At 34.9% G+C, this 10484-nt stretch overlaps 1 protein-coding gene across 1 annotated transcript; it reads left to right on the plus strand.

Moving 5' to 3' along the window:
• The first annotated feature begins 8079 nt into the window (after nucleotides 1–8079).
• LOC111402844 lies at nucleotides 8080–10061 on the plus strand. The gene is made up of 6 exons (XM_023031147.1): nucleotides 8080–8232; nucleotides 8334–8753; nucleotides 8938–9044; nucleotides 9167–9372; nucleotides 9502–9662; nucleotides 9717–10061. Exons 1-6 carry the CDS (start codon nucleotides 8080–8082, stop codon nucleotides 10059–10061), a joined length of 1392 nt encoding a protein of 463 aa, XP_022886915.1.
• The last annotated feature ends 423 nt before the right edge of the window (nucleotides 10062–10484 follow it).

Genomic DNA, 10484 nt, shown 5'->3' on the forward strand with positions numbered 1-10484 from the left:
AACCTTGAGCCACTAGTCGGCCTTTATATCTTGTAATTTCATTATTCTCATTTCTCTTTCGTACAAAAACTCATTTGTATCCAACAAGGATTACATTTTCAGGTGTTCGAACTATTAGTCCAAACACTTTTCGTTTCTCCAAAGAATTCAATTCTGCCTGTGTGGCTTCTTTTCATTTTGGCCAATCATTTCTATTTCGACAGTCATTAACAGACTGTGGTTCAGGATCCTCATTTTGCATAATATCAAGAGCTATGTTAAAGGCGAAAATATTGTTTATAACAATATTATTCCGTTCCCATAATTTATGAGATATCATATAATTTATTGAGATCTCATTATTTTCGGACACCTCTGATTTTTCAGGAACTGTATATTTAATATTTGTTGATCAATCTTTTAAAATGTGATTTCTTCTGAAGTTTTTGGTTGGTTTTTCTCCTGTACTCTTCTTTTTCAAGGTACAGAGTCTTTTGAACCAACTGTTCGACCACGCTTCTGGCGTATTTGAGATTCATTTGCCACAGCAGATTGTCCTGCAGGGACACTAATTTTTGCTGAAATATTTTCTGCTGCAATATATGACTTTGTCACTTTTCTCGTGTCAACAAATACATCAGGTAGTTGAATTGCAACTCTTTGCAAATGAATGATTTTTTCAACCTCTTATTCACATTGATTGCTGCGGGGATCAAAGTGAGATAGAGTTGTCTCATTCCAAGAAATTCTATCTTGTTTTTCAGGATATAGTTTTTCTCCTCCCAAAGTTGGGAAAGTCATTTCATCAAAATGACAATCTGCAAAACGTGCAGTAAATAAGTCACCCGTTAAAGGTTCAAGATATCTAATAATAGATGGTGAATCAAAACCCACATAAATCCCAAATCTTCGTTGGGGACCCATTTTAGTACGTTGTGGGGGTGAAATAGGAACTTGGACAGCACAATCAAAAACCCGTAGGTGAGAAATATCAGGTTTATGACCAACTGCAAGTTGCAAAGGTGAATATTGATGATAGGTAGTTGGTCTTATACGAACCAATGATGCAGCATGTAATATGGCATGACCCCAAACAGAAGTTGGGAGTTTTGTTTTCATAAGTAATGGTCTAGCAATAAGTTGTAGACGTTTAATAAACGATTCCGCTAAACGATTTTGTGTATGAACATGTGCAACTGAATGTTCAATTTCAATCCCAATTGACATACAATAATCATCAAATGCTTGTGATCTAAATTCACCAGCATTGTCAAGATAAATAGTCTTGATTGAGTAATCAGGGAATTGTGCTCGCAATTTTATGATTTGAGCAAGTAGTTTGGCAAATGCTACATTCCTAGTTGAAAGTAGGCAAACATGTGACCATCTTGTAGAAGAATCAATTAATACCATAAAGTAACGAAATGGTCCACATGATGGGTGTATTGACCCACATATATCTCCATGTATTCTTTTCAAGAAAGTTGGAGATTTAATATCGACCTTTGTAGTTGAAGGTCTAATGACTAACTTGCCTTGCGAACAAACTGCACATGGATAATCATTAGATAAAAGAATCTTCTAATTCTTTAAAGGATGTCAATGTGAGTTGTTTATTATTCGACGCATCATTATGGCTTCTGGATGTCCAAGTCGATCATGCCAAAGTATAAAACTTTTTGAATCAACAAACTTCTGGTTCATAACATTATTTGATTCGACCATTTTTATAAATGTAAAATACATGAAAGACGGGAGTGCATGAAATTTTTCTTTTATCTGCTTCTTGCCAGATACAAAAGAAGTTATGCAAAAATATTCAATATTATTTTCTTGCATCGTCTCAATGTAATATTCATTGCAGCGAATATCTTTAAAACTAAGCAAATTTCTTCTGAATTTGTTAGAATAAAGTGTATCGTCAATATATAATTTTGTATTTTTGGTAAGATAATACAAACTCTTCCGGAGCCTTCAACGATATTCGACGCACCCGATATCGTGTTAACATTATTTTCAGCTAATATTAAGTCCAAAAAGTATTTTTTTTCTTGAAAAATTGTATGTGTAGTTGCACTATCAATTAAGCAGGTGTCTTGACTATCCATCATGAATCTATAAATATAACAAAATAAACAAAATTTAAAAAAAAAAAACTTGAATTTAGATTTAAAGAAGTAAACATTACTTAATATCATGAAATAAAGGTGCATAATAGAGTTTTTTTTTGTGCGGAAAAGTAAAAACATATTTCAGATTGAATTTTTAAAACGAAAGAAATACTAGTAAATTAATCTATGTCTTCTATCACACCACTCCAACCAAATGGTCAATATTTCCATTTGGATCAGTAAAGAAATCAGAGACATCCAAATGAGTCACATCAATTGGACCATCATAATCAGCAAAATTAGTCTTCAATTTTTCTTTTCCCTTGATTGATCTCTGGTAGAGATCCACAAGATGTTTTGAGGTACGAATCGTACGTGCCCAAAGCCCTTTCATTCCATATCTGAAGCAACTTTCTTCATGCTATTGTTTAGATTTGCCATCCTCGTTTGCTTTGTGTCTTTTGAATTTATTGTCTTATTGTTGATAATTTTGTTGATTATTTCTTCCATGATTTATTCCAGGTACACGTCCGTGTCCGTGTCCACGTCCAAATTCGTGTCCACGTCCGCGTCCATGTCCTTGTCTTGATATTGTATTTGCTTCAGACAATGTAGTACCATTTGCTTCAGGCAATGGTATGGAACCAGTTGGACGTAATTCATGATTTTTCATCAACAATTCATTATTTTGTTCAGCAACTAGTAGGCAAGATATAAGTTTTGAGTACTTTTTGAAGCCACGCTCACGATATTGCTGCTACAGGAGCACATTCGAGGCATGAAAAGTGGAAAAAGTTTTTTTCATCATATCTTCATTGGTGATTTTTTCTCCACACAAAATCAACTTTGAACATATTCTGAACAATTCAGAATTGTACTCACTAACTGTTTTAAAGTTTTGTAAACGAAGGTGCATCCACTCATAACGGACTTTGTGGAGGACTATAATCCTCTGATAATCAAATCTTTCAGTTAACTTTTCCAAAGAACTTGTGGATCTTTCTCAGTGAGATATTCAATTTTTAATCCATCGTGAAGATGGTGACGGAGGAAAATGAGTGCTTTTGCAAGATCCTGCAGGGATTTATTGTTTCCTTCTTTTAGTCTTTCCCAGACCCTTTGAGACGAGATGGATATCAGCATCCAGTATGCATGACAGATAATTTTTACCAGATATGTCAAGTGCAGGAAACTCAAGTTTCGTAATATTTGCCATTTGTTTAACTACACAATAAAAAAATACAATTAGTTTCGAAAAATATGATTAATCATCACATGTTAATCAAATAGTCAATATCAACATGACTTTAAGTTACGTGTTTTCCTCTAGGGATAAACACTAATTTGAAATAATATGTTCTTCGAAACATATGCTACTTCTGGAGCACATATATTTTGCTATTATTTCTTCAAGTGCAATATGTCAATATTCTTCTGGAATATTGAGAGTTATAATTTATGCTCTTCAAGAGCAAATAATATTTTTATAATGTTGTGCTACTTCTTAATCAACAACGAATAGATCTATGATTAATATTTTTCTGGAATATTAATTATAATGTTTTGCTATTTCAGGAGCAACAACAATTAAAAATAAATCTAATGTAATGTTTCATAACTAAACATAAAAAAAATGATAATACATCCAATTGCTCACCATTAATTAATATACAAACACATGTAAAATATTATTTTGAATTAATAACGTGAGTCGAGTGAAACACAAAAAAAATTGGTGACATGTAGAAACCTATTAACATATTATGGCATGAAATTCTAATTATGTGCAATTAAAAGAATTGAATTAGTATTAACCAATTAAGACATGAAATTTGCGGAAACCAATGGATTTGAGAGAAAAGATGAGTTGTGTACAATTATTTGTTAATTGTATATTATTTATATGGAATCAACCAAAATAGAAATCTGAAATTGAAGCTTGCTTATAAAGAACATTGACCAATTAAACCAAAAAAAATTATAAGCATGTGTAGAACGTAAACTGCTAATCTAAATATAAGGAGGGTATAGGAACATGAATTAATGCATATTAATTGATTTAACATAAATATATCTCCATAAAAATGCACGTGGATTGATGTAAAGTAAAAAAACATTAATTAATTCAAAGAGAGGTACAAAGAAAATATAATGATCGAGAAAGATGAGATCACGTATTGTAGATTCAACATATGTATATGTAAAATTCACGTATTATCAAATTAATTTTGATATACGTGATAGATGATTATGAAAAAAAAATTATTACATTCTAAGAGTTTCGTGCTGATAACGTGTTATAAAATGAGAGGAAAAGAGAATAGAGAAAACTCAATAAACTTTTTTGTGTGTATTATTGAAAACCAAAGTCCTATATTTATAGGTAAGAATCAAGGATACAATGGTAATAATTTGTAGGTCTACAGGGGTATAAATGTCATTCACCAATAAACTTTAATGGACTTTCCATTTACAACAAGGAGCTGTTTATTGTTGAAACTATATATATATATATAGACACACACATAGAAAACCTGTGAATTGAGAGAGGAGAAAATTTGACTCCACTTTGCAATCAATTCTTGTGGCTCCAATACGCACGGAATTGAGGGGGAAAAATTTGGGAATCAAATTGCTGAAGCTAATTAATTACACACACGAAATTGGAGCAGAGATACCAACACAAGAAAGGGGCAACTTGGAGTCCTTTGAAAAGTCAAATATTGTGGGCAACCAATATCATATACATACACGTGTAGAGAAGGAGGCAGGGGACGATTGGAGAGAAATTGAAAACTAATTACGTTCCGTCAATTAATCTGATGTCTTTCATAATTCCTTGTTTTTCCTCCATTAATATGCGTAACTAAATTTAATTTTAGGGCGAACAATGTAACTGATTTGGGACCTTTATTTATTTTATTTGAGATTATTGTTCTTTTATATTTTATGTGTGAATTTTAATTATATTTTTAATGCTTTGAATTTTCTGACCAATTATTCAATGATTTCGTGAATAATAATTACATAGAGATGCGGATTCTTATTTAGAACACATACTAAAATTAGGTAAATTAATATAACGTGTGGAGATATCTATATTAATTGTTGTGGTCCTATAGAAATTCTTAGAAGTGTTATTTCGTTTAATTAAATTTAATTTGTATAGAGATATGGAATTGAACTAATTAAATAGGCTAAACCAGAACTCGAGAGGGGTAAGTTGAATACAATAAAAGAATTCAATCGAACATTATTTTAATTTTATTAATATCAATATTAGAAATAAAGGTGACCAATAAGTGAAATTGTTCTGCTCAAATCTCCATTTATTATTTGAGTTCTCACTAATTTTCTGTTGCATTCCCGAGATTTTTAGTAGTTACATTTAAAAATCACAGTCAATCAAATTTATTTTTCTTTATTTATTTATATTCATCAAATAGGAGTTAGGAATAATAAATTGAGTACTAAAGAATAGTCCTCGTATGAATGATAATCCGAACTCAAAAGATCCACTTTACTACTTGTTACGATCCTTCCACTTGTGGGATAAAATTGACAACAAGTTTTTGACGCCGATGTCGGGGACTATTAGTTTTAGTCTTAATTTATTTATTTTATTTTTTTATCTTATTTTTAATTGTTATTTGATTTGCTTATTTTCTTTTATTTACAAAAAACTGTGTTCGTTGTATGCTTCGTGCCAAAGACGACGATCTTGAACCGTTTGATTCAAAAATAGAACGTACCTTCAGACGAAGACGCAGGAAACACAAATAAAAACAGCAATATCAAATGACTGACAATCTAAACAATCCTAACCCTATACAGCGAATTGGACAAATGGCCGCGAGAGCTCAACAACAAGAGCAAAGGGAAGTAAATGAAGGGGACTTGCCAATTTATATGTTTTTGATGCCTATAGCAGCACCCGCGCGGTCCAGCGTAGTATATCCAAATTTGGGGGTAAACAACTTTCAGATACGGGCTAATTGGATTAATTTGATGAGCAACACTCTGCAATTCTACGGGTTACCTCATGAGAATCCAAACACACATATCTCAAGGTTTCTCAGGAATCGCTAGAATTGTCATGCTCCTGGGGTTAATGAGGATGCCATCAAGCTGTGATTATTTCCATATAGACTGAGAGATGCAGCATTGGAATGACTGGATACCGAACCGGATGGAAGTATACCACATGGGAGGAACTGACTAGAAAATTATGCAATAAGTTCTTTCCACCAGTTAAGGTAGCAAAAATCAGACTGGAAATTCAAACTTTTTGACAGAGAGATGGGGAGAGCTATCACGAGGCATGGAACATATTTAAGGAGTTGATGAGGAAGTGTCCAAATCATGGGATTACTATTGAAAATCAAGTGTAGTATTTCTACACGGGACTTTCACCATTGTCCAAATCTCAAGTGGATTCCTTTGCAAGTGGATCGATGATAGGAAAATCAGTGTAACAATGTATAAATCTATTTGAGTTGATTGGTACTACTCATTCCATGTTTTCATAAGAAAGAGTGGTGCCTTCAAAAGCAGCGGGAATATATGAATTAGACAGCACAGCACCTACCAACGCCCAAATAGCAGCATTGACAAAACAAGTAGAGTTATTGGTGAAGTCACAAACAATAGGAGCACATACAGTGGTAACTGGCCAATCTTGCGAAAACTGCGGGACAAATCACCTAACAGAAAATGCACATCTATGGACTTTTCGGAGGAAGAAGTAAACTTCAGTCAAAATGGCTCTTGAAATTTTAATCCCTTTTCTCAAACATATAACCCAGGATGGAGACAACACCCAAACTTCAGATGGTCAGATAATCAACAAGGGAACAGTTCAAAGGAGAAAAAACCAAGTTTGGGGGTGATGTTCAACCAGTACATGCACAAGACAGACAAAGTGTTCTAGTAGATTGACACTAACTTTCAGAATCAGCAAGCATCCATTAAGAAGCTAGAAACTCAAATTGGTCAGATTGCTCAACAACTTGCAGAACGCCCACAAGGGACATTGCCAGGCAATACAATGGTCAATCCAAAAGAGCAAGTGCAAGCTATTACAACTAGAAGTGGAGTGCAACTTCCAGAGATACATGTGAAGAGACCAGACAGAAAAGATAATGAAGTAATGGGTGAAGAGGTTGGGACAGAAGCAGAGTCTGAACAACCAACTAACGAGGAGAATAAAAGGAAAGAAACACCCACAGTGAGAGCACCCAGCCCCGTGAAAGCTTATGTGCCACCAATTCCCTTCCCTAAAAGGTTACAGAGAAAGAAGTTGTATAAGCAATTTGCCAAGTTTGTAGAGATTTTCAAGAAACTGCACATCAATATTCCGTTTGCAGATGCAATAGCCCAAATGCCCAGTTATGCAAAATTCTTGAAGGAGATCCTTTCTGACAAAAGAAAGCTGGAAGAACATGAGACAGTCTACCTGAACTAGGAGTGCAGTGCAATTTTATTGAGAAAGCTACCTCTTAAATTAAAAGACCCAGGGAGTTTTCACGATACCTTGCACAATTAGTTCTAATTATTTTGAACATTCTTTATGCGATGTAGGTGCCAGTGTTAATTTAATGCCTTGAAAGAAGTAGTGCGAAAAGAAGTGCTGAAATTGTTGGAGGCAGGTATTATCTATCCAATCTCTGATAGTTCATGGGTGAGTCCAGTACATGTTGTGCCAAAAAAGGGTGGAATTGCAGTGAAGAAGAATGAGAACAACGAGCTGATACCAATACGGTTAGTGACAGGGTGGAAAGTATGTATAGATTACATAAAGCTAAACAACGTAACCAGAAAAGATCATTTTTCATTGCCATTCATTGATCAGATGTTGGAGAGGTTAGCCAGTCATTCTCATTACTACTTTCTGGATGGATATTCTAGGTACAATCAGATAGTTATTGCTCCAGAAGACTAGGAGAAAACAACATTCACATGTCCCTATGGAACTTTTGCGTTTAGAAGGATGCCTTTTGGTTTATGCAATGCACCCGCAACCTTTCAACAGTGCATGATGGCCATATTCTCTGACATGGTGAAAAAATATACTGAGGTATTCATGGATGATTTTTCTGTGTTTGGAGATTCATTTGATGACTACTTAGATCGGTTGGCTCTTGTATTGCAAAGATGTGAAGAGAAGAATCTAGTGCTAAATTGGGAAAATGACATTTCATGGTAAAAGAGGGGATATTGCTGAGCCACGGGATCTCTTCAAAGGGCATTGAAGTTGACAAAGCCAAGATACAAGTGATTGAAAAATTACAGCCTTCTAATTCAGTTAAGGGGGTCAGAAACTTCTTAGGATATGCAGAGTTTTACAAAAGGTTCATTCAAGATTTCTCAAAAATTACAAAACCTCTGTGTAATCTACTGGAGAAGGATGTACCATTTCACTTTTCTGATGAATGCTTAAATGCCTTTAATACTTTGAAAGAAAAGTTAACTTCTGCACCAGCGATAGTAGCACCTGATTGGGATTTACCTTTCGAACTTATGTGTGATACTAGTGAGTTTGCAGTGGGAGCAGTGCTTGGCCAACGTAAAGGAAAAATGTTACATGTAATCTACTATGCCAGCAAAACCTTGACAGATACTCAGATCAATTATGCAACAATAGAAAAAGAGATGCTAGCAGTGGTATTTGCCTTTGACAAATTTCGTTCCTATCTGATTGGTTAAAAGGTGATAGTCTACATTGACCATGCAACATTTGAAATATCTGTTTGAGAAGAAGGATGCTAAACCTAGGCTGATTCGATGGGTTCTGTTACTGCAAGAGTTTGGCATTGAAATCCGCGACAAAAAAAATACATAAAATCAGGTAGCGGCTCATTTATCAAGGCTAGAAAAACTGTGTGATTCAGAAGACATTGATATTAATGAGGTCTTCCCAGATGAACAGTTATTGCAAATAGAGAAGGTTCTGTGGTATGCAGACATTGTTAATTACGCAGCTAGTGGCTATATGGATCCTGATCTCACTTATCAGCAGAAAAGAAGCTGCTTTATGAAGCGAAATTTTATTATTGGGATGATCCAAATTTATACAGTATAGGGGCAAACCAGATCATTAGGAGATGTGTACCAGAGGATGAGATGAAACTTATCCTTTCACGGGTTCATGCTTCGGCTTATGGAGGACACTTTGGCCCCACTAAAACAGCAGCAAAGGTGTTTCAATGTGGTTTCTTTTGGCCTACACTGTTCAAGTATTGCCACAGTTTCTGCAGGTCTTGTGATAAATATCAGAGAACAGGTAACATATCAGCGCGTCACGAGATGCCACTTAACAACATTTTGGAGGTGGAAAAATTTGATGTTTGGGGGGTTGATTTTATGGGTCTTTGTCCATCATCTTATAACAATTAGTACATCCTAGTTGCAGTGGATTATGTCTCTAAATGGGTAGAAGGTAATGCCTTGCCTACAAATGACACAAAGGTGGTGGTGGACTTCATAAAGAAACACATCTTTAACTGCTATGGATCACCTAGGGCCATAATAAGTGATGGTGGAACTCATTTCTGCAATCGGTTATTCCAGGCAGTGCTACATAAGTACGGGGTATAACATCGAATTGCCACTCCTTACCACCCTCAGACAAGTGGACATGTGGAAACCTCTAATAGACAATTGAAAAGAATTCTGGAGCTCACTGTGAATGCATCTCGCAAAGATTGGTTAAAGAAATTAGACAATGCTTTATGGGCATATCGCACTACTTACAAGACACCTATTGGGATGTCCCAATATCGACTAGTCTTTGGAAAAGCATGCCACCTACCAGTGGAGTTTGAACATAGAGCATACTGGGCATTGAAACAGTTAAACATGGACCTCGAAAAGGCTAGAGAAATAAGAATACTGCAGCTACATGAATTGGAGGAATTTAGAAGAGAAGCATATGAGAATGCAGTCATCTACAAGGAAAGGACAAAGCAGTGACATGACAAGAACATCAGGCAAAGAATTTTTAGAGTGGGAGATCAAGTGCTTTTATACAATTCCAGACTTAAACTGTTTCCAGGAAAGTTGAAATCTAGATGGTCCGGCCCTTTTACAGTCTCTCAGGTGTTTCCCTACGGCACAGTTGAATTACACCATCCAACAAAAGGAAACTTCAAAGTAAATGACCAACGTATCAAACACTATGTGGAAAATTTCCCCACCGCTAAAGAGAGCCTTGACCTAGCTGTACCAGAATAATAGCAACACAAAGTCCAGCTGATGACTTAAAAGAAGCGTTTATTAGGAGGCAACCCAATTTTCAATTTTTTTTATTTTACTTTTTGTATCACATAGTATATAGTTTTGTTTTGTTTACTAGGTTGCATTAGATTTAGGCACGTTTCAATTTTTAGGAGTCAT

This window comes from Olea europaea, chromosome 11 (assembly GCF_002742605.1).
Source record: "Olea europaea var. sylvestris chromosome 11, O_europaea_v1, whole genome shotgun sequence".
In the NCBI taxonomy this organism is placed as follows: domain Eukaryota; kingdom Viridiplantae; phylum Streptophyta; class Magnoliopsida; order Lamiales; family Oleaceae; genus Olea; species Olea europaea.